The sequence below is a fragment of the Ictidomys tridecemlineatus genome, chromosome X, assembly GCF_052094955.1.
Source record: "Ictidomys tridecemlineatus isolate mIctTri1 chromosome X, mIctTri1.hap1, whole genome shotgun sequence".
In the NCBI taxonomy this organism is placed as follows: domain Eukaryota; kingdom Metazoa; phylum Chordata; class Mammalia; order Rodentia; family Sciuridae; genus Ictidomys; species Ictidomys tridecemlineatus.
The window spans coordinates 57,857,223-57,882,147 of NC_135493.1; the positions used below are offsets into that span (position 1 = coordinate 57,857,223).

The 24,925-nt window shown below is 40.8% G+C and overlaps 2 protein-coding genes and 1 long non-coding RNA gene across 5 annotated transcripts in view; 2 read left to right on the forward strand and 1 right to left on the reverse strand.

The window, feature by feature from the left end:
- The window catches only part of Drp2 (dystrophin related protein 2), a 31,376-nt gene extending 14,876 nt beyond the window's left edge, over positions 1-16,500 (forward strand). For 2 of the 3 annotated variants that reach the window (XM_040283537.2, XM_040283541.2), the window contains 13 exons: positions 214-288; positions 1,137-1,338; positions 1,559-1,644; positions 3,192-3,349; positions 3,689-3,855; positions 5,776-5,887; positions 7,113-7,249; positions 7,560-7,625; positions 7,873-7,938; positions 8,774-8,917; positions 10,509-10,746; positions 12,064-12,184; positions 12,481-16,500. In XM_040283537.2, the coding sequence (XP_040139471.2) occupies positions 214-288; positions 1,137-1,338; positions 1,559-1,644; positions 3,192-3,349; positions 3,689-3,855; positions 5,776-5,887; positions 7,113-7,249; positions 7,560-7,625; positions 7,873-7,938; positions 8,774-8,917; positions 10,509-10,746; positions 12,064-12,184; positions 12,481-12,605 (1,697 nt within the window). In that variant the 3' untranslated portion in view covers positions 12,606-16,500. The remainder of the gene's footprint in view (positions 1-213; positions 289-1,136; positions 1,339-1,558; positions 1,645-3,191; positions 3,350-3,688; positions 3,856-5,775; positions 5,888-7,112; positions 7,250-7,559; positions 7,626-7,872; positions 7,939-8,773; positions 8,918-10,508; positions 10,747-12,063; positions 12,185-12,480) is intronic. The other variant, XM_040283539.2, reaches the window with a different exon arrangement.
- A 4,004-nt stretch (positions 16,501-20,504) lies between these two features.
- LOC120889205 (uncharacterized) lies at positions 20,505-23,309 on the forward strand. Its single transcript, XR_005733104.2, has 2 exons — positions 20,505-22,238; positions 22,760-23,309. It is a non-coding gene; the product is annotated as an uncharacterized LOC120889205 (long non-coding RNA).
- Positions 23,310-23,542: 233 nt separating this feature from the next.
- The window catches only part of Taf7l (TATA-box binding protein associated factor 7 like), a 37,493-nt gene continuing 36,110 nt past the window's right edge, over positions 23,543-24,925 (reverse strand). Inside the window, exon 13 of the mRNA XM_078033990.1 lies at positions 23,543-24,352. Within this exon, the coding sequence (XP_077890116.1) occupies positions 24,308-24,352 (45 nt within the window). The 3' untranslated portion in view covers positions 23,543-24,307. The remainder of the gene's footprint in view (positions 24,353-24,925) is intronic.

Consider the following 24,925-nt stretch of genomic DNA (forward strand, 5'->3'; position numbering starts at 1 on the left):
TTCCATTTTTCTAGGCAATGCCTGAGTTGTTTTTCAAGATGATTATATAAATTCACACTTACACTAGCAGTTTTCATTCATACATATTTTCGTTGACACTTGCTGTTGTCAGACTTCTATTTTTTCCCAACCTGGTGGGAATAACATGGTATCTTGTTGGGGTTTTAATTTGCATTCTCCTGATCTGAGTGAGTCTCTTTCCATTTTTTGCAGCTGATCTGAACAACATTAAGTTCTCAGCTTATCGCACTGCCATGAAGCTCCGCAGAGTCCAGAAGGCCCTGCGCTGTATGTCTCCTGTCACATTTCCCTAAGGCTTTGACCTTCATTGTCCTGTTCCTCATCTGTCTGCCGTTTCCTACTTTCATCCTATCTTGGCCAGGATTGTTGTTGATTAGTTTGGTGGGAACTCTCCAAAGGCTTGCATATTTTGTCTGTAGACACATGCTTTCTAGGGTTCTTATACTCATTCCAAGCCCTAGACTTGTTTCCAAATTAACCCTATAGCTATCCAATTCTTTGTCCCTTTCCCCCTGCCCAACAAGGATAATCAAGCAATTAGTTCCTGTCCAGAAGTATCCAGATCATGGTTTGCTATCTTGGGGATATTGGATATAGCAATAACTGTTCTTTCAAGTTTCCTGGCCTAGGCACATCTGGGTAGGCTCATTCAGCCTTGGAAGTCATTAAAATGTACTCCTGATATGTGTCATATTTACCCAGCCATACCCAAGCCTTCACCAATGTTATCTAGGTTTTCAGAACAAGGTTCATGTATAGACCTACTTACAGTTGAAACCTATGTAAAGACAGAGAAACTTAAAATATGATCTCTTAGGCACCAATACAACATAGGAGATGAATTTATTCATGCCTCATCATCTTCTTGAAACTGGTGGCAAAGAAAATATGAGTATATAAATATGTTTGATTAATTTAGGGGATCTTTTGCTGCTTCCCCTTCTTGGGATAAGGGTCTTTAGTAAAGGAGAAGCTTATATTATCCTTGTACATGATATAAGCACATAGTCTGGAGATTGAGTCAAATGTGGGGATGCTGGTGACTTTATCTCCTAGTTCAATACTTGGTGTCCTACTTTTGGCTATATAGTTTCCCTTTCTCCTCTCTTTTCCAGTGGATCTGGTAACTCTAACTACAGCCCTGGAGATCTTCAATGAGCATGATCTACAGGCCAGTGATCATGTGATGGATGTGGTAGAGGTCATTCACTGCCTGACTGCCTTATATGAACGGCTAGAGGAGGAAAGAGGCATCCTGGTCAATGTGCCACTATGTGTAGACATGAGCCTCAACTGGCTCCTCAATGTTTTTGATAGGTAAGCAATTTCAGTCCTGCCAACTTCCAGGATAAATTCAGTGGGACATCTTCAGTGGATATGGTGGGAAGGGGTTGTTCCCTTGGTGGACTTGGACTCACCTCAGTTTGGGGCATGTTTGGTCAGAGCTCTGCTGGAGTCAACTCAGTGAGGACAATGACTGCCCAGATGTTAACACTTCACATATATTCATGTTCTTAGTCTCTTCTTTTAAACCTAGTGGTCGCAGTGGAAAGATGCGGGCATTGTCCTTTAAGACTGGCATTGCATGCCTGTGTGGCACAGAAGTGAAAGAAAAGCTTCAGTGTGAGTACAACTCCAAAGTCTGGAGTGGTCTTGGGTGGAGGGAGAGGTGTTTCAGGGAGGATTAAAGGTCTAAGATAAACAGAAGGTAGGTCTTGTGACTCAGCAGAAGGCTGCTTGACCCATTTGTGATGGTTCTTGGTCCAGGATTGCCAAGAATGCATGGCACCCAAAGGCAAAATTAACCCTAAGGTTTGTTATTATTCCCAGTGTCATTCTGAGTGGTTTAGTTTCTTCTGATCTGATGTAAGTACTTAGTTAGAATCCATGTTGATATCATGGGGTTTCTAGGGCCCTGACTTTTAGTTCTAGTCTGAAGCTGAAGGTGTGTCACACATTCTCCTGGAGATTTCTCATGTCATTACATAGACAGGTTGCAATAATCAACATTCTCTAGGAGATGAACAGTATGTACTTCTGTAGTTTTTAAACTTTATGGTTTATGGTATCTTTGTTTTCCCCTCCATCCTCAAACTTGTAATTCAGCATTTTGAACTTTTCTGCAGCACAGCGGCAGCTGTTAAATCCTAATGTGTATAGAGCTCTCTGCTAAATGGGGTGAATGCTAGGTCAAATTAAATATGGCCCTTGCTTCAAGGGGTTTACAGTCTGGAGAAGGAGATAGACGTACATAGAAAGCATGTACTTTCCAAAGAGAAGGGGACTTTTCCAAGTATGTTTATGGCTCTATTATTTATTTTATCCAATATTCCTCTGAGATGAGATGATGTACAGTGATTATTTGTCCTCAATTTTCAAGTAATGAAACTGTAGCATAGAGAGGTTTATGACTTTTCCAAGATTCTAAAGCTAGTGAGCAATGGATCCAGAACTCAAACCCAGGCCTTTTGCCTTCTGCTTTTGTGTATTTTCTAGACCTTTGGCGAGGTATGAAGCAGACAGACAATAACCTCTGGAAGAGGTTTGCTAAGATTGGCCTGAGATGGAGGAGGTTCTAGAAGTGCCAATACAGTCCATACTCAAATATAAGTACTCTAGTTTATTGCACAGCACCTAGAGGTCATTTTTAGATGATGGGATGTTTTGAATTAGCACCTCTTTTTGATTTATCCATGCCATTGCTTCCTTCCATTTGTGTGGACTATTGAGATATTACTGCAGTATTAAACTACATGAATAGGATAGGATATGGAAGCCCAACTGTGATGCATGTGTAAATGCCCCTGAGCCTGAGCTCTCATACTGCTTCTTAAGGAATCTGTTTTCTCAATGGCGTCATTGTGTCTGGCACTACTCTTACACACAGCTTGCTTTCTGTCCTTCTTTGTCTCTTTCTCTTTCTACCTCTCTTCCTGATGATTTCCATTTGTGTCTGTCTTTCTTTTGCTCTCTGAACTCAGAGAATGCTCTTTTTAGAACTCCTAGGCTTCTAGAAGCTAAGGGATAAATCTCTATGTATTATGGTTTCAAAAATCATTAGCTTCATCAATATATTCTCTCCCTGTCTTCATTTTCTGATTTTTCTCCTTATATCATTCTCTGGCCATTCCTGCATTGGGGTTGGCTATTCTTCATGGTGGGCCCAGCAGACCTCTTCAGCCAAGTGGCCAATTCAGGCAGCCAGTGTGACCAGCGCCACCTCGGTGTCCTGCTTCATGAGGCCATTCAGGTGCCCCGTCAGCTGGGTGAAGTGGCAGCATTTGGGGGCAGCAATGTGGAGCCCAGTGTCCGTAGTTGCTTCCGTTTTGTGAGTATGGAACTATGAAGGGCAGGATGGAGGGAAGCAACATGGAAGAAAGGGTGGGAGGAACTGAAGGAGGACCAAAAACTAGCTTTTAACATGAAATATTCAGATGTAAGAGAGTTTGTTGGGATGGGACAACAGAACAGAGGATATTCTAGGTCTAGGGTTCCAGTACTGTTGGGGAGTGTGCTAGCTCCATTAAGACAGGGTAACATGTGGAAACCTCTGAAGAATAGGCCAACCCAGACCCTGCTGGTTCCCCTGTTTCTTGGAGGGCTGCCACTCTTAAGGACAAGATATGTTGGGCCTCAGTCATATTCATTGGACTTGTTATTTCCCCAGAGCACTGGGAAGCCAGTCATTGAAGCTTCCCAGTTCCTGGAATGGGTCAACTTGGAGCCCCAGTCCATGGTGTGGCTGGCTGTCTTGCATCGGGTCACCATTGCTGAGCAAGTAAAGCATCAGACCAAGTGCTCTATCTGTAGACAGTGCCCCATCAAAGGGTTCAGGTAGGAGAAACAATACCTGCTGGGATGATAATCATCATAAATATGTCATAGGAAATATAAATCAGATATTACAAGATAACATTATATAATTATTGTATAGTTATAGCTAAACTATTGTGTATTATTATATATTGTTGTAATTCTTTCTATTGCAAAATGTGTAACTTTTTAAAAATTGAAAATTATGAAATATTTTAGTTTTGGTTTATTTTTAATATATGAAGTATTAAAAACCTACAAAAATGTATAGCAAATACTGTAAGAATTCCTATGTACCAAATGGTGTGCCAACAAACATTTTATAATCAGCTCCCCAGAAAGTAAAAAAAAAAAAAAGGAAACCTGATTTGTAATATTTGCTAAATTCTGTGGTATAAATATCCCCACTCTGGCCTATGTCAGGTTACTTACAGGAGGTTCCTGAGCAGAATCAGGAAGAGATGCATAGCATTTATACTATTTCCACCAGGCAGATGCAAGATGAATATCCCCAATCCAAAAATCTGAAATGCTCCCAAATCTATTTTAGAACATTGTGGATTTCTAGAGTAGGGATGCTTAATCAGAAAAGCATGTGTAAATATTTCAAAATCAGAAGAATTGAAATCTGAAATACTTCTAGTCTCACGCATTTCAGATAAAAAATACTTAACCAGTACAATAGTTGTAAATAATCACAAGAGCATAGATCATAATAAACTTATTAAGAAGTGATGAGATTTGAATATTTATTACCTTTGTTTTCAGTATCATTTAATTGTGAGCATTTATAATTTCATTATAAGGTAATGGCTTAGAAAATCCTTGAAATTGAACAGCCAGTTCTTGTGAGCTAATAAGGAACTGTCGCTAGCACACTACAGTATATACCCATAATCAAACTTAAGGAATAAAACATTATTATAATCCATCTTAAGTCTCCCTGATTACATTCTCCTCTCATTCTTCCACAAAGGTAACCATTGTCTTGAATTTGGCCTTCTTCATAAAATATTCAACTTTTTAACTCATACTACTGTCCCTAAAAATACCCCGATATTTTTCTTTTGTACCAGGGATTGAACTCAGGGGTGCTTAAGCAGTGAACCACATCCACAGCCCTTATTTATTTTTTGAGACAGGGTTTCACTAAGTTGCTTAATGCCTTGCTTAGTTGCTGAGGTTGGCTTTGCAATCCTCCTGCTTCAGCCTTCCAAGCCACTGGGAATATAGGTGTGTGCTACCACACCTGACAAATACCCTACTTGTTATAAGATGAGCAAATAAGAAATAGAAGTGGAATGTGACTTGCCCAAGTTCACACAGCTAGTTGATGGTAGATCTAGGACTAGATATTGATTCAGCTGATTCCTTTAAGTCTCAGCATTTCATTCTTCTATACTAGTAAATCTGGGTGTTTTAGCCAGGCTTTAGAAGTAGATCTAAAAGGCTATTCTATATTATGTAATAATAGAGTTATTATTATAAATAAACTTTGGAAATATCTTATAGCCAGCTTAACCAAGGCTAGGATAGTAAGCTGCCTTTATATTAAATATGTAACTACTCCAAGGTAAGTGGTGGTACCTGGGATCCTGGATGCTTTTGGGCTACCCTTGTTTAGAAAGCTATTTGCTCCAATGAGATCTTTACCACTATTCCCCTCCCCACCTACTTTTTAAAAAATAAGGTGGTAAAACAATGTTCTTTCTCATACTTCATGGGAATATGGGCTTATGATATCATGAAGAGTTATAATCTTTAAAATAATGCTCCCCATCTGTTGAGGATTCAGCCACTGCTATGTCTATGAGGTTGAGCTTGTTATGACTCCATGTCCCATCCCCTTCTAACACGTGTGTATATTTAGATGTCAGGGGAATGGGTGAAGTCACTGTGGCACACTGGATTATCTTTCCTACAATGTCTCCTTTCCCCAAGGTACCGGAGTCTGAAACAATTTAATGTGGATATCTGCCAGACCTGCTTCTTGACTGGCAGGGCCAGCAAAGGCAACAAGCTGCACTACCCCATCATGGAATATTATACACCGGTATGGAGGCTCTGGGCTAGGTGGGAAGGGTAGGCAGCTCTCAGGTTCTAGGCTTTGATCCATTTTTCCCAGAGTTGACTCACTCTGTTCTGCTGTCCTGTGGGGAGCATTCCCCAAAATGTCCCAGTAATTCACCAGTTTAGGGGATTCAGACCTCTATTTTTCCATTGGAGCTTTTCCCTCACTAGAGCCACAGTTGGCCCATGACACTCTCAGCCATTTAAAGAACACCCATTATTTTACTGCAGAGAAAAGGCTCAGGAAAGAAATAGAGTGAAAAAGACAGTTGCAGATGACTCATGTTACCCAGCCCACTTGAGTTTTTCCTGGCTAGCTTCCTTCATTGCTTCTACAGTAGACCACAACGTCTTTCCTTGCTACTTTGTCATTGATTCTATCTCTTCTAGTCAATACCAGAGTTTGTGCTCAAATTAATTACTCAGTTCCTCAGGAAGGAAAATGATATGTTCTTTACCTTATCCCATAAATTCCACTTGATCTTCACTGGCAACTGTGCCCTTCACAGTCATCTGAGCCCAGATTGGTCAGCATTTCTGAACTCCAGCCATAACTGCTCCTGTGATTTGTTCAAGACCCATAGCTCTCTGTGTAACTTCCTGAGATGACTCTGCTCCCCCACATATTCCAGAGCCCCAAGTATATCCCAAATTCCCTTCTCACTGCTCCTTCACCCATCCCATCTCCCCATATTTCAACCTATTTCCCTATAATCCATATTTCCAAACTGTCATATCTTCTTCAAATTCTGTAGCACAGAGACATGTGTAACCAGGTGGGAGCAGGGACCGGAATTCCCTTTACTTTTTATTTATTATCATTTTGAAGAAAACATTATAAAAAGTCAAATACACAAAACTGGCTGGAGAGGATAAGCTGATAATCCTCTTGATCATTCTCTACATTCTCAGAATTTATTTGAAAAGATATTTTTAAATTAACAAAATATGCTCATTGTAAAAATATTTGAATTATACAGATAGAAGCATTTAAAATATAAAATGAAAGTATACCTGACCTGGCCTCCACTCCTCCAATATAAATTCTCAGAGACAACCAGTATTCATAGTTTGGCGTGTATCTTTCTAGAACTTTAGCTAGGAGCAGGGTGTGGTAGGTATTAACAGGAGTGGAATTCCAATCACTTTTGCTCTAGGGGATTAGCAAAAGCCACTAGAATGAGTCTCTCTGTCCTGTCTCCCACCAGACAACATCCAGCGAGAACATGAGAGATTTTGCCACAACCTTAAAGAACAAATTCCGCTCAAAACATTATTTCAGCAAACACCCTCAGCGAGGTTATCTGCCTGTGCAATCAGTGCTGGAGGCAGATTGCAGTGAGACGTGAGTACCAGTGGTGGAGCAGGGACTGTGGGCAGTCTCACTGACCTTGTGTTTGTGCTGTGAAGGAGCTAGTCCCAGGTGGGCTAGAAGAACATTATAAGGAGAATTACACCAGTGACAGGGCAGTTCTGCTTGGGCCTGACCTAGACTTGGGCCTGAGATATAGGCTAGAATCCAGATTCTGTATCCTGTTCCCATCACTCTTGCCCATCTCCACAATGTAAGGGGTAGAATGAGGGGAGGCATTGAGGAAACAGGTGATGTAGCTGTCCAATCTTTGGTCCCCTGAATCTTTGTTGCTTTCTTTCAGGCCGGCTTCTTCCCCAATGTTGCCACACGCTGACACACACTCTCGCATTGAGCATTTTGCTAGCAGGTACAAGGTTTTGGTGGGGGGATTGTAGGAAGTCTAATGGGGAAGGGTTTTCAGTTGGGACAATGAGAATTGAATCAGGGCCAGGGGATGTACACAGTGGGATGTGCAGCAACCAGCAAGTCCCAATACTTAGCGGTGGTTGGAGCAGCTCCCAATACCAGTGATCCTATTATGGGATTAGAGTGCTTGAGATGAAAGAAGGCCCCCACATCCTGTTTTCTCTACTGTCTCTGTTCTTTCTTCTCAGACTTGCTGAAATGGAAAGTCAAAATTGCTCCTTCTTTAATGACAGCCTATCCCCAGATGACAGCATGTGAGTTTCCACAGATGCTTGTTTTTCAGAAATAGCTCTCCTTGGGATCCTTCTGACACTATCCAGGAGGGTATAGCCTCAGGAGTGTGATGGTTAGGGTACTTGACTCCCTAAAAATGGAAGGCTGCTTCCTGGCACAGTGTTTATAAAGAGAAGCAGTCTTCCTTCCATCCACTGAATGAGCCATCTGCCCAAATCCCTTCCTGTTGAGAAATTCTGTTCTTCTATGCCCAACTTTGGGAAAGAAGAATATATGCCCTAATCTAAAGCTGCAGAAAGGAGCTATTCTCTTGTTCTCAAGATACCAAAGCCCCATCTAGTGTTACTCTAATCCTGGGAGATATCAGGGATTTGACTAAAGGATAACAAAGGCATTCCCTTGTGCTATAGTCCAGGGAAGAGGTCCTACATCTCTGGGGAAGTTCCTGGTCTGCTCAGATAGCCTAGGAGCAGTCAGCTACATAGACCAATATGGTCCTAACTGAGACTTAAATCCCTCTGGGAGGTGAGTAAGCCAAGTGGGGTACAGGGAAATCAGCACAGAAAAGGAAATGATTTGCTCATTATATCCTAGGGATCTTTAAGGAGAACCTAGAAGCCCTATAAGCCTGAAAATATTCATTCCCTGAACCCCTAACCATATCTGCTGCCACCTTTGAAAACTTCTATCCCTCCAAAGCTTCAATATTTGGCCTTTCCCTCTCTATGTGACATAAGAGTGAATATTCCAGCATGTATCACCAGGGACCTGAACGGAGTGCTTAGAACTCTTACCCTGAGTTGTTTCTCTATTTAAAGCTGGCCACCTGTTTTCCTTTCCTAATACCCAATGCAGAGATGAGGACCAGTACCTGCTGAGGCATTCCAGCCCCATCACAGACCGGGAGCTAGCCTTCGGACAGCAGGCTCCATGCAGCATGGCTACAGAAAGCAAGGGGGAGCTAGAGAAGATCCTAGCCCATTTAGAAGATGAGAACCGGTGTGTATGTGGTCATGGCACAATTTTGTGTGGGTTTCAGAAGCAGATGGCTTGGGTTTAAGACCTGACACTTCCACATTTTAGTTGTATGATCATGAAGAAGTTACTTATATTCTGTGGTGCTCCATTTCCTTGTCTAGAAAGTGACCTCCTAGGGTCATTTATGAAGACCAAGTGAGATAAGGCATATAATGGGTTAGCCCAGGGCCTGGTTTACTGTATCTGTTCAATAAACACTAGCACCTACAGTAATTATTTGAATTCTTTTAATTTAACCCCAAGTTTTCCATGTACCTACTAGACGCATATATAGAAAATACAGATAAGACTATGACATGTCCCTGCTCTCAAAGAACTTCCCATGCCAGAAGTAGAAAGAATTATTTATCACCTAGTGAAAATATTTCAGGGGATGATGACACTATGGATCACTTGAAGGCTTGAAGAGAGAAAGTAAAGATTATAGGGATGGCATTAATCTCCATAAAGTAGGGATGGTAGCAGGAGTCTTAGGAAGGTCCAAGGCACTTTGAAAGAAGTAGAATCTGTAATAACTCTTAGAGTAGCATTTGCCAAACATTAATGTGCACATGAGTCACTTGGGGAGCCTGGTAAAATGTAAATTCTGATTCACAGGTTTGGGTAGGGCCTGAATTTCTGTATTTCTAACCACCTTCCAAAGGGATACCCATACCACTGGTCTACAGACCACACTTGGAGTGGCAAGTGTTCGGAACCCTGCTCCTCAGAGTGTAGAATGCAGACAAGAGCCAATCTGCAAAGTGTTTGTCACCAGTCCAGAAAATACAAATACATAAAGAGTAAGCTTTTAGAAACTTTTCTAGCAATTGGACATTGCCATGACATACAAACACATCATTAGTGGACTCATCTCATTGAGGCTAGTTTGAGTGTTGCTGAACTTGTATGGCGGATTTCAAGTGGTGTGAACCATGGACTAGTCATGTGTGTTAGGATCACATATCATTCCACAATGGAGTAGGATAAAACCCTTGTTTCTCACTAGGAAGTTTGAGAAATACTGCATTAGAGTATCAGAGGGCAGGCCTTGGGAAATACTAGGCAGATAAAGATTCTGTTCTGTTGCAAAAAAAAGAGTAATGTCCCCCAAAGTAAGCTGTATCTTTGGAATCTTTTTTTCTTGATACCTAGCATGGCCATTCAAAGTAGGCCACACAGGAGGGCTAAGGAGAAAAGAGGCAATATGGGCGAGCTCTTGTTTATATCTTTTCCTGGAATATAAAAACAAAGAAGGTGAGTCAGTGGCCCTAATGCCTCTTTTATTTGTAGACCATATTTCTGTCTGTTTTTAAGGTCAGAATTAATCCCCAAAGCAGTACATCAAAGCCCTGAGATATTTCTTATGTTAAATGTCAGCTCCTTCTGCTCTAAAGTCTCAGAATGTCAGAGTAAATGGCATACATGCTGGAGAGGAAGTAGTTCAAACAAGAATATGACTGGGAAAGTGGGATGGGAGAGCATAGGGATTGCTTTCACTGGTATATGAAGGGACATCTTGGATCTGGAAAGTACTTCTTAGAGCCATAGATCTTGGCTTTATCTTTGGCAGGATTCTCCAAGGAGAGCTGAGGCGCTTGAAGTGGCAGCATGAGGAGGCGACTGAGGCACCCAACCTAGCTGAGGGCTCCACTGAGGCAGCACAGGACCACTGCAATGAGGAGCTTCTGGCTGAAGCCAGGATTCTCAGGCAGCACAAGAGCCGCCTAGAGACGCGCATGCAGATCCTTGAAGACCACAACAAGCAACTAGAGTCCCAGCTGCAACGCTTGAGGGAACTGCTCCTGCAGGTGAGACTACAGACAGAAGAAGAATGAAGGCAATACCTGAGCATAGGGGGAAAGTTTGGGGAGTTGGAGGTGCATCAAAGAGGAGGAAGAAAGAGCTTTTTGGCTGTGGCTATCAGGTAACTTCCTGAAGAGAATTCTTGGGCTGACAACTGGAGAAGATGAGGGAAGGAAGGGAATGGTATGGGCACATCCTTAGCCCATTTACTTTCACCCCTCTTCCATACCATCTTTGTGTGTAATTCTCAAGGGGCAGAGGGAAGACTTTTGAGGACTCACTTCTTCACAATCCATTGTAATCTGGTACTGAAACAATGAATTTCTGCCTGGTACAATGGCACACACTGTAGTCCCAGCAACCAGGGTAGGAGAATCACAAGTTCAAGGCCAGTCTTAGAAACTAAGCAAGACCCTGTCTCATTTTTTTTTTTTTTGAAAAAGGGCTGTGGATATTGCTCAGTGGTAGAGCACCCCTGGGTTCAATCCCCAGTAATGGAAAACCTTCAAAGTCATCCCAAAAGTTGATTTTACATGCATGGTATTTGCTAGAAAGAAGCAGGTTTGGATGGATATGTTTAGCAAAAGATGATTTTTTACAATAAAGGAATCTCTTGCTAATTTTTGCTCCTTTCATTTCTGGGAGTATGGCTCTGGAGTCAGACAGCCCTAAGTTTGAGTATGACTCTGCCAGTTAGTGACTATGGGATATAAGGAAAGTTACTTAACCTCATTAAGCCCAAGTTCCATCATAGAGAGAATAATAACACCAACATCATAGAATTGTGGTCAACATAAAATGAGATAATGAATTTACAGTATTTAGCATGATGCCAGGAATATGGTACACTCTTCACAAATGATACTTATTATTGTCATATCTACCAGGGAATAGTACTCCCTGCCCTTTTCCCAGATCCTTCAAGAGACAGTCTCTAAATGAATTCCTAGAGGTTTATAACATATGCTGTTATGACATAAACCAAATATCAGGTGTACAACTCTACATGTCCAGAAAAAAATGGGTTTTAAATAGCTTGATTATAGACAAAATGACAGCAAGATAGCTTTAGATGCATTGCCATCCTTATAAGAATTGGTAGCCTTTGATACATGTCGTTGAAGGAACAAGTTAATTGGTAATTGAATATATTAACAAGTTTCCTAAAAGGGGAAGCCATTGTTTCTGTGCACTGCCAAAAGCTTCTAAAATTCAAAGGGACAAGGGATGATCATGCATTTCTAAGGTCTTTTATAAGCTCAGGAGTCTGTCAAAGTAAGGTTAGGAAAGCAAAACTCAAATTATGCTTTACTTCTTACTAGCCACCTACAGAATCAGAAGGCAATGGCTCTGCAGATTTGTCTCTAGCTTCATCTCCACAGCAGTCAGAAAGCAGTCACCCCCCAGAGAAGGGACAAACAACTCCAGATACTGAGGCTGCAGGTGAGTTCCCTAACCCCTCTCAGCCCCTTCCTCCATGGCTTTGTTCTGCCCCAGATTTCCTGCCTGAGGTTCTGCTAAGGATAAAACTGGTTTTTCCTCATGCCTTCAATCTTAGAGTGAGGGATAATTCACTCATATGTTTCTTCTATTGAGTGCATCCTGCATAATAGTCATAGTAACAGGAAGATGTAAATGTTCTGGGTCTGCCCACTACCTAGCTGCATCCTACTTTGGCTTCTTGACCTCATATAAGAGAGTTTAACATTATCTTCACAAATCTCTCTTTTCCAACTCAGATGATGTGGGGTCAAAGAGTCAAGATGTCAGCCTGTGCTTGGAGGACATCATGGAGAAGCTCCGCCATGCCTTCCCCAGTGTGCGAAGCTCTGATGTGACTGCCAGCACCCTGCTGGCCTCTTGATGGAGCCAGATCCCCATTCTATAGTCCATAATTCTTCCTGATTCTGGTCAATATCTTCCCTCAGCCTTCATCCAACCTTTACAGTCCCCACTGGCCCCACATTCCTCAAGCAGAGTTATTTGGGCTCTGGGCAGCAGCAAGGCTGGTGGTATGTGAGGTATGTGTGGTGGGGGTAGGGGCCAGGTAAAGAGGAGGCCTGATTCCTCTAACTCTAGAAATATGCCCTTTAATTCTGAAGTGCAAGACCAGTCCCTTATGCTACCCTTTTGTTGCAGCACAGGCAAATGGCACTTGGCCATTCAGATGGGAAAGAGAAGCTGCTTTGCAGAGCCAAGTAGTGCCCATTGGCCCCTTTGTCTTCTCCATGGAATTATAGAGAGAGAAAAGCCTAATGATCCCAGGGTACCAGCATTAGGAATCCACAGGGATTAACCCTACTCTCTGGCCCAATTCAGGGAGGCAAAAGGGTATTACTGAACCTCCTCCCACCTCCAAAGTGTTCCTAAAGAACTCTGGGCAATATGTGTCCTATTTTTTCAGGTTCAGGACATAGCTCTAGCCCTTCAGATTCTACCTATATGTTGTTTCTTCCTTGAATAACTACAGTTCCTTATGCCACTGTCCCTAACAGAATTTCCTCAAGGAGGAAACAGTTCATTCTGGTTCCTACTTCTACTTTACATTTGGGAATATTAAAGAAATTCTTTCAGGTTTAGATTCTTGCCTCCCCCCTCAATCCTCCTCTTTCCTGAAGGTTTCAGCATTCTAAGAGAGCCACTGAGATGCTCTGGAGACCCCACTGAAGCCACCCTTTGCTCTTTTGACTCTTTCCTTAGAGATCTGGAGGAGGAGTGGCAGCTTGCTCTCCTTGGGTGAGGAAGGGGAAGCCATCCTTTAGCCTGGTAGAGTATGACTGCCTTACACCCTTCTAGGCTATGACCCTTCTGTCTCTTAGGCTGAATCAGGTGAGGTGGCTGGTTACCTCCAGCCAATCATAAGGCAATTGTAACTAGCCATCCTTAATAGTGGTCCTTTCCTAAGAGCCACTGGTCACAAATCAGGAAGCTGGTCACTTTCCCCCTAGACAACAGTGGAGCCTTCCTGTGCATAATACTGTTTCTTCTAACTCTGAAGGTGAACCCAATTCTCAAACTGAACTAACTCTTCCTAGACAACATATACCGTGGCCTCTTTATTCATAAACTGCTCAGAGTATATAGTGGGGGTGGGAAGAGTGGGCTTGGGAACTTTGAACAGAGTCAGAACCCACTTAGGCTGCTTTCTACCAAGAGGAAATTTTCCCCAGTCCTGCAGTCAACTTAATTTGCCTGAGTTTATATACACACATATCTACTCTACATATCTACTGTACATCAGTGCTCTCCTGGCCTCACTCACACATTAAACTCTAATACCTCTTGAAGTATTAATGTTCTGCCTTGCTCTTTGTTAGCCTCAGCCTCTGGTTGGAAAGATAGAAGCGCATCCTTGCTGCTTTCCTAGGATATCTCTGTCCATTGATGTTTGGGGTGAGCTGCCCTCCAGACCAAAGCAACAGAAGTCTGTGGCCACAGAGGAATCTAACAGGAAGCATCAATATGTTCTCTTCTCTCATTCCAAATCTTGTTCCTTGGAGACCTGAGCCTTGGAGGAATTTTCCTGGACCCCCCTAAACAGTGATTCAGGTGCCAAAACAGAGTGGATCTAAGCTCTACCCACTCCTGAAGATAAGAAGGAACAGGAAGGTCTTTATTATCTTTTACATGGCTAAAACACAGAATACATCCTCTGGCCACTTTCAATTCCTAAGGTCCAGTTCAGGGTCTTAAAGAAAGAAATGATAACCATCAAGATCAGGAGGGAGTGAGATGTTTGGACTCTTGTGCTGTAATCAGGCAGTGGTCAGTGGATAGAATTGCTGGGAACCTAGACTGACCTGCTCCAGGGGATGCAGGGAAATGGCTTAGGTCCAGAAGCCAAAGATTGCCTCCTACCCCACTAAGCCACAGGTTCAGGGTGTTAGACGTTTTATCATGACATCTGCCTCAGTGTTCATGAGGCCTCTGGACAGGAGAACTGGGTATCTGGCTTTATGATAAGCAGATTGTAGGCAAATATCAAACACAGCCTGAACATCATTCAGAGTGGGGTAACTTTGTAGGGGGCTTGATTGTGGGTAGGAATGGGATAGAAGAAATTTGTTGTGGTTAGAGGGCTCAGGAACTTTGAGGCATATACCTGTCTTAGGAGGGCAGATAATATGGAAAAATCTATTATCAGTAAAGTCTTTTCTCTAACCCCCATTCCACCTGAGAGCTCTTGGGCTGCCTGTGGTAATTGCGGTGGGCCAGGTATGGTAAAAAAAGACGTAGATCTTGTTATGTAGGATTTGTGCTGTAGGTGGACCGGAGCAGCGGGTCAGGAGTTGAATCTTCAGTAAGGGGGTCATGGACACTTTGCGGTCTTATGTTTACCTGTAATACCTGAGGTGAGTATACTGCTCAAGGGTCCAGTGACAGTCACTGCAGCATATGTGGACAGTTTGCCTCTAGTGAGGTAAATGGATCCTTGGACACTGTGAATCCACATTGGGGTTGGATTTACCAAAATCTGTTGTATGTTGTTAGGTATTTGTCATGTATCATGTCTCTTAAAGGTATTATGTGTGGTGCTGTGTAGTTTATGGCCCTGTAACTGGAATGGAGGCGAAGGGAGTTGCTAGGTTGGTAATCTGAGGAAAACCTTCTGATTTGTAGGATTAGCATTAGTGATAAGGAATGTGTTTGCTGGAGTTATCTAATAGTACCAGGGAACAGTTAGGATTGACAGGCAATTTGTCCTCAAAAGAATTTGATTGAAGTCAAAATGCCATTGTGAAGGTACCTCTGCTTCCAGCTAGAGCAGAGTGGATTAACATTGGGGAAGGCTGAATGTCTGGAGAATATGAAGCCATGATAAAGTTCTTTATAAAATAACCCACCCAGGAGGATAGATATGTGCCCTTCCCTCAATATTGGAAAGGCTGGAATCAAGGCTCTCAAGTGCTCATTTCCTTCAATGCCCAAAGTTGGAAAATATTTCCCTATAGAGAACTATTTGAGTTTCTGGTGTTCCAAGAACTGGGCTGGCAGGCCATATTAATGAGAAACCCTAAGACCAGGCAGAGGCCAATCCTGGGAGATGTTTATCCACCAAATTCATTTTAAGGGATACCTGTGCTGCCTGGTGGATGCTTTGAAAAGAGTCTGGACTCTAGATCCAACATCAAGCCAGAGCACTCTTTAAACTCACATTCTCAATAGCAGACTAATGGCCTGTGAAACCATTTCTGGCTAGGAATTCCATCAAATTTCCTTTGACATAGTTGACACATAACCAAGAAAATAGCTGCCTTAACACAAACAGTCTTGGGAGAGAAACTGGAAGCCCTATCCTAGGGCTATGAGACTTAGCTCCTCAGCTGGGCAGCTCTATCTCTGGGCATTCCTGCCAAAACCTGGCTCTTGGAACAAAGAAGTACTTCATTGACTTCTCACTATTTTAACACCAGTGGCCATGGGAGAGGATAAGGCTCAAGGCCAGGGCTCTGCTCCCAGTGTCTATCTCCTCCCACAGTTGCAATATTTGGAGGGTGACCTGCTGAATGTATTTGCTGTTCCCAAGGCAGTATTAAGTCCAGCCTGAAGCCTGCTATGCTGCTTGCTTGATGTAAGAACTGGTCATAAGATAAGAATTTTGGACAAGATTTGGGGGAGGTGGCAAGGGTGACATGCAAGTGTAGAAAAGTTTGGGATTGAAAGGGTGGGAAGCAAATTAATTAACTTTGCCACTTACTGTGGTGCTTTTCCCTTTCCCTTGAATTCTACTTTAAAAAGAATAAATTTGTATTTGTTTACCTTGTTTCCTCTAGTTATTATCTCTGATTCTGATAGTCCACATATTTCTCTTATTTGGAGGTGGGAAGACAGGATGGAGCACTGCAAACATAAGGCCACCAGGTGGGACCAACAACTGTGGAATGAAAGACACCCCTACTGATGCCATCTTACACTATTACCTGGAGTGGTGGCCCCTTAAGCTCTATCCCCTTCCAAATTAGCGAGTTATCATGTTACAAGATGAATTCTATATGGCAATGGTTCCCAAAATTCATCCTCATCAATCCAAAGACTTTTTTTTATCAGCTGAAGCAATATAAAAATCAGGATACTGTAGAGAGTTTCCATAAAGTTACATTTATTTAGTAAAGGTCTCTCCTTTATTCTGAGAATATGGCTATATTTTTGTTGTTAAAATATCCTTATGAATTGATGGTTATGTTTTTAATGTCATTTTATGGCATTAGTACCTCTTCTACACCATCAATTTCTCTTTCTTTACCAAACCACAGCAGTGCTTTCCAATAAAAATGCAAGTTGTAAACCAGGCATGGTGGTATACACACCGCCAACTAGTTGTAAAATTCCAGCAACTAGGGAGGCTGAGGGAGGAAGACCACAAGTTCAAAGTCAACCTGGGAAACTTAAATAGACCATGTCTCAAAATAAAAAAATGGAAATGGCTGGGGCTGTAGTTCAGTGGCAGAGCCACACCTGGTTCAATCTAGTACTGGGAAAAAAAAGAAAAACAAAACATATATATATTGAAATTTTCTAGCATATTAAGCCATGTTCAAAAACACATCAAGAAGATTGTGTATAGCATGATCAAGTAGTTTCATCCAAGGGATGCAAAGTTGATTCAACATAGGTAGATTAATAAATGCAATTCACCACATAAATAGAATGAAGAACAAGAATTATATGATTGTCTCAATATATGCAGAAAAAGCATTTGATAAAATCCAGCACCCATTAAAAATGCTAGAGAAAATAGGGATAGAAAGAACTTAGCTCTATATATGACAAACCCAAAGTCAACGTCAAACTGAGTGGAGAAAAAATGAAAGCATTTCCTCTCAAATTAGGAACAAGACAAGAATGTCTACTCTCACCACTTTTATTCACTATAGTTCTTAAAACTCTAGCCAGAGCAATCCAGTAAGAGAAGTAGATTACATGAATACAAATAGGAAAGAAGAACTATATTATCTCTCTTTGCTGTTGACATGATCCTATATCTAGAACCCCCCCCCCCGCAAAAAAAAAACTCCACCAGAAGACTTCTAGAGTTGATAAATAAATTCAGAAAAGTAGCAAGATACAAGATCAACATTCATAAATAGTTTCCCAATAATCTAACAATGACTCTGCTGAAGGAAAACTATCCCATTCTCAACAACCTAAAAAAATCTACTTGGGAATTAATCTAACCAAGGAAGTGGAAGATCTCCACAATGACAATTATAGAACACTGAAGAAAGAAACTGAAGAAGACTTTAGAAGATGGAAAGAGCTTCCATGTTCTTGGATAAGCAGAATTAACATTGTCAAAATGGCCATACTACCAAAAGCAATATACAGCAATCACCACCTGAATACCAATGCAATGATGTTCTTCACAGAACCAGAAAACAGTCCTAAAATTCATTTGGAAGAATAAGAGACCCAGAATAGCCAAAGCATTCCTGAGTAAGAAGAGTGAAGCAGGAGGCATCACAATATCTGATCTCAAATTATACTACAGAGCTATAGTAACAAAATCAGCATGGTATTGGCATCAAAATAGAAATGAACACCAAAGGAATAGAAGACAGAGACAAATCCACATACTGATACTTGACAAAGGTATATATGTTTGAGGAAAGGTAGCCTTTTTTTTTTTTTTTTTACAAATAGTGCTAGGAAGTTAGATATCTATATGTAGAACAAACAATCTAGATCCTTAATCTCTCACCCTGCACAAGAATCAAATCAAAGTGGATGAAGACAAGTTAGACCAGTAAATACTAAACAAAAACTAGGGTCAACACTCCAACATATTTGTGCAGGCACTGACTTCCTTTGTTTGTTTGTTTGTTTGGTGATGCTGGGGATTGAGCCCAGGGCCTTGTGCGTGTGACACAAGCACTCTACCACGTGAGCCATATCCCCAGCCCCTGACTTCCTTAAATAAAAAAACCAACCCTACAGCTCAAGAAATAAAGCCAAGAATTAAGAAGTGGGATGGCATAAAATTAAAAAGATTCTTCACAGCAAAGAAAATCATTGTGTGAAGAGAGCCTATAGAATGGGAGAAAATGTTTGCCAGCTAACGTCTGACAGGAGATTAATATCCAGAATATATAAAGAACTCAAGAAGCTTAACACCCAAAACCAAATAACCGAATCTATACACAGGCAAAAGACAGGCAAAAGAACCAAACAGATATTTCTCAAAAGAAGAAATACAAATAGCCAACAAATACATGGATAAAATGTTCAACATTCCTATCAATCAGGGAAATGCTAATTAAAACTAGACTAAGAGTTCCTCTCACTCCAGTCAGAATGGAAATTATCAAAAATACAAAAAAAAAAAAAGGCCAGGCATGGTGGTGTACCCTTGTAATCCCAGCAGCTCAGGAAGCTGAGGCAGGAAGATCATGAATTCAACACCAGCCTCAGCAAACAAATGAGGTGCTAAGCAACTCAGTGAGACCCTATCTCTAAATAAAATACAAAATAGGCTGGGGATGTGGCTCAGTGGTCAAGTGCCCCTGAGTTCAAACCTCAGTACCTCCCCAAAACAATACAAAAAAAAAATGCCCAGTGTGGTGGTATATGCCTGTAATCCCAGCAATTTGAGAGGCTGAGGCAGGAGGATCACAAATTCAAAGCCAGCCTCAGCAACTTAGAGAAGCCCTAAGAAACTTAGTGAGAACCTATCTCAAAATAAAAAAAAAAAATTAAAGGGCTGGGGATATGGCTCAGTGATTATATGTCCCTGGGTTCAATCCTGGGTACCAAAGGAAAAAAAAAAGAAGACAAATAATAATAAATACTGGCAATGATGTGAGGGAAAAGGTACACTCTTATTTGTTTGGTGGGACTAAAAATTAGTGCAACCACTTTGGAAAGCAGTATGGAGATTCCTCAAAAACTAGGGATGGAACCACCATATAACCCAGCTATCCCACTCCTTGATATATATATCTAAAAGTTCTAAAATGAGCATTCTAAAGAGAATCAGCCACATCAAATGTTGGAGCAGCACAATTCACAATAGCCAAGTAAGTATGAAACTAGTCCAGGTGCTATCAACAGACAAATGTGGTGTGTGTGTGTGTGTGTGTGTGTGTGTGTGTGTGTGTGTGTGTGTGTATGTGTGTGTGTGTGTGTAGACACACACACACCATGGTGTTCTACTCAGCCATAAAGAATGAAATTATGGCAATTGTAGTAAATGGATGGAATTTTACTTAACATCATGTGAAGTGAAATAAGCCAGACTCAGAAAATCAAGGGTAATTTTCTCTCGAAAGTGGAAGCTAGAGCAAAGTAAGGGAAAAAAGTGGTGTCAGATACTATACAGATAGAGGGAAGGTCAGTAGAGTATAAGAAGGAGATGGAAGGGAGGAGAGGAGGGACAGGAAAGGGGAAGAAATGTAGAATTAATTTGACAAAATTTCACTATGAGCATGTATAAATATTCCACCATGAATTCCACTTTTATGTATATCTATGAAGCATAAATAAGTAAATAAGTAGAATAGAATACCAGTAGGGTAGAGGAAGGGAAATGGGGCTTGGGGACAAGGGGAGGGAAAAAGAAGATACTGAGGACTGAAATTGAGCAAATTAAATTTCATGCATGTATGATTATGTCAAAACTAACCCAACTATTATGTATAAAACTATAATGTACTAATAAAAGAATTTTAAAAATAAAAGTTTCCTAGCATATTTAAAAAGTAAATGTAAATAGTTGAAATTAATTTTAACATTGCATTTTATTTTATCCAATGTATCTTAAGTATGTAATAATTATAAAATAAAACAATTATTGAGAAATTTTACATTTTTTTAACTAAGTCTTTGGTATTGTCAAGCAGTCAGTTGGTGAAAAACCAAAACAAAATAAGAAACCCAGATACTTTATTACTTAAAGAGGCAGCAAAAACAAGATTAGTAATAGTATCAACTCCCTGCATTTCTTGTCGCACAGGATGATACTGAATTTAAAGGGGCCAGATGACAAGCAACATAAGTGATGGGACCCCTGGTGTTGAATAGCCAATGTTAACACTGCAGCTAAACAGTTTTATGACCTACAGCTGTACCTAGGCTGGAAAAAAATCCCAATAATTTATAGGAATGAGGGAGGCATATGAGAAATTGCCTAATTTCAGCTTTTCTCAAGATAGGGAAGTGAATGCCAACCAGTCTTGTAGCCACTCCTCACAAGACTACTTATTTTCACATATTCTGGCAGGATCACAGGGCATTTACCAAGACCTGAATCATCTTGCAGTTCAGCCTTGTTTATGTGGCCTATGTGGCCTACATGGATAGGGCAAGGGTTTCAGGGCCCACACCAAGCAGTTCCCCTACAAAAATCCTGTGTGTGTGTGTGTGTGTGTGTGTGTGTGTGTGTGTGTGTTGGAACTGGCTATTGAAACCAGGGGTTTTATATACCCAGTCCTTTTTGTTTTTTATTTTGAGATAGGAACTCACTAAGTTGCTGAAGCTGGTGATCCTCCTGCCTCAGCCCCCCCAAGTTGCTAAGATTATAGGCATGTGCCACTGTACCTGGCAGTATGTATATTTTATACTTATGGCACATCTTAATTCAGGCTAGCCATATGTCAGGTACTCAAAAGATATACATAGGTAGTGGATACCATTGCAGATCTGCAACATGGCAAAAGTCAGAATCACTGAGCTACAGCAAAGGAAAACGTGGGGTGTCAGAGTGTTTATGTGCAAGTGTGTGGGCAGGTGAAGAGTCAGAACAGCAAAAACCTTGTGATGAGGGCACTAGTGAAGCAGTTCCCCTGGGTTACATTGAGAAGTGGCAGCAGAAGAGATGGAAGGACACTGAAGACACACTAACGTGCCCTTGTTATAGTTAAAGCTTTGTCCCAGGGTTTCATAAATTGACTTCCAGACCTCTCACGTATAATCGAATCAAGCGTTTATTGAAGCACACCAGTGGTGACTGACCAGAACATAAAGCTGTTACCCTGATCAGCCCCGAACAATTGCAAGGGTACTCCTTATAAGCCTGAAAACTGCAAAAGGGATGTTCAGGGGGTCTAGCCAATGCAAGCAAGCCAGGTTACAGAAGTGGGACAGTTCAGTCAAGCGGAGGGAAGCCTAACCAATCAGTTAGCCTAAACACCCCAGTTACAGAAACAGAGCCCTGTTACCCTAGTTACAGAAACAACAATGCCCCATTAGATAGTTCCGTGTTCTTAAAGGTTTCTATAGAAAAAGATAAGAACATCTTGCCCCAGTCATGACTCTTCTACTTGGCTTGGTTGTTTTACAGGATGAAGTCATAAAACAAAATGGAGTCACATTTGCTTTTACTATTACACCCTTGCCGCTTTCTGTTTTCTACCCTAACACCCTGCCTCTCAGCAAAACTCTGGCTGCTCTTAGACTACAGAATCAGACAGAGGCTGCACAAGGGCTCTTCTACTTTTCTCACTCCTGGAAGTTATCTATGGTATATGTGCTAAACCTCACCAACCTCAGCCTTTCTTTCAAGGTACTATTTATGTTTTTGTCCCAGCCCTCTGCCTTCCTTTATCTGAAAAGGCTTGTCTTCATTTCACACTGTGCCTCTTCCCCCACCTTCTGCCTCTAACACTCCTTTCCCCATTGTCTTTCCCCTTATTTTCATCTTTTATGTTCAGAATTTCTGACAATTTTTATATCACCTTGGTTTTTAAGTTGTCCTCTAATTTCTCTTCTAATCTTGGCTTCAATTTAGTTGAACATGCCTATCTTCCATACTCCAGCTTACTTGCCCGAATTTTCCCCAGCATTCTTCCTGACTTCATCCTACTTTCCCAGGCTCTTTCCATATATTTAGACCTCCTTTTCTCTGAGCACAGCTTATTAATTTCTGCCTAGAGTACTAAAAGTGGTGCACAGAACTTGGGAGTACATTTCCTAGAGCAACACTGATTTTCGTCAATTAGAATCAGAACTGGGGCTAGCTGGGCTACTTCTGGAAAACCCTCAAATGTCTCTTGGTAATAAACATTACCACTATTTGTTTTTCAGATGAGAAAACAGAGCCTCTAAGATGTGTGGACTTGCCCAAGACAAGTGAGAATTGGGATTCCAACCTGTTTTTGTTCCACTACACAATTTAATCCAAACATTAAATTGTTGCCATTTATTTTCACTTCTCTATACTCCTCTCCAAATCCCAATGTTATATGGCTATTATGAGATAATTTGCTTAGTCATAGGAGTTTTCCTAAGAACTCTTTGGAAGGATGCTTCAGTATAGACAGTATCTTCTGTCATTTCTTAATCATAAAGTGCTATGGTCTGAATGTGTCTTCCCCCCGAGTTTATGTTGAAACATCATCTGCAATGTGGTACTCTTAATAAGTAGTGCTTTATGGAGGTGATTAGTTCATTAGGTCATCACCTTCATGAATGGGATTAGTACTCTTGTAAATGAGACCTGAAGGAGCTTGTTTGCTCCTTCTTCCATGTAAGGATGCAGCCAGAGATACATCACCAGATACTGAATCCACTGGCACCTTGATGTTGGATTTCCCAGCCTCCAGAACTGTGAACAATAAACATTGCTTATAAATTACCCAAGCTGGTGTATTTTTGTTATAAAGAACTGAAAATGCACAAAGACACATAGTTTATTGCTTGTCTTCTTGTTTCCTTTTGGATATGAGTGCTCATTGTGAAGGCAATTTAATAAATTGAAAGAAACTAGGGGCTGGGATTTAGCTCAAAGCTAAAAGAACATTTGCCTAGCATGTGAAAGGCCTTGGGTTTGATCCCCAGAACCACACACACATAATAAATTTACAGTAATCATTTTAAAAGAAAGAATTTATTTATTGTTTAAAGAACACAGACCAGAAAACTATTAATAATACAGCCTTTAAAAACCCACCCCAAAGCAACCCTGGATTGTTAAAGAAGTCTTCATAGGCATTACAGGCATCTGGTTTTTCCTAACCTTTTCTGATAAAGGTTAGGATGAGGAATCTCATAATAAGGATAAGTGCTTAAAATTTTTTCATCTTTGCTCTTACTTAATTAATAACAACCAACCACAGTCCTAAATACACAATAGAACAAAGATATGTAGCAGCAAGAAATCATCCCTGAGAAAGAGAGCAGACTTATCATTTGAACAAAGAGGACAGAACTTATTACTAACAGCTGAGAGGTAGACTCTTAAATTCACTGTTGCAGGAGCTAGCCCTTAATAGAAATGGAAATTTCTACATTTAGGAAATAAGCGCTTAAAATAGAAGAGTTTGGAAAAGCTAAAACATGCTAACCAGATGTATGGTCTTCTAGGCTAAAAAACTCTCTGACAAACATGGCTGAATCATCTGATGGCACCATAGGTCAGGAGAAATATATGTAATTCACAAATTCACAAAGAGAATATTATCCCTTTCTACATGACTATTATATTAAAACATTTTATAACCATCAAAATGTTCAGAGAAACAAATATAATTGATTAAACATAAGGCAACCAAAGGGAGAGAAACATGCACAATTTCACACAGTAACTGGTCTTGATGGAAAAACCAATGTTTATGGCCAGGTTGAAGACTCTTCTCACTTCTTCAGAAAATACTTCAATTGCTCCTGTAGGGAAATGAGCTATAAGGAGAAGCATAAAAACAGAAAAAAAAATCATCTTAAATCTTAGGTTCTACTACTTCATCAAATATTTACTTATATAAACCATAAATAACAACTGTCAGTTGGTATTTATAAGGTTATCTTACAATGTTCCAAAGAACAGTTCCACAGTAAAAAAACAAAATGCATGACCAATATTTTAGTCATGATGTTGCCCTTTATTATGCCAAACTTCAAAAGCTTTAAATTGAATATGCTTTTAAAAATTGAATATGCTTGCTGTTAGGAATCTACGTTTCTGTGAAGGATATACAGAGGCCATAGTTCAAGGAGAAATGAGATGGGGGTTCATTGTAGCCATATTCTAGGTGTCAGAAGATAAGGCAGTTTGAAAAGTCTCTTGACCCAATGAACATGATTAATCTTATACTAAGTCTTATCTGCTGCTTCTTGACATGCTTTAAGAAACTAAGAAACCCAATCAGGGTCCTGACCATCCTGACTAATCAGCAACCTGATGATGTTCTACTTATGCTTTCTAAATCAAAAGTCATGAACCTTTTGTGGGTGTAGAATGTAATGTTTTTTTTT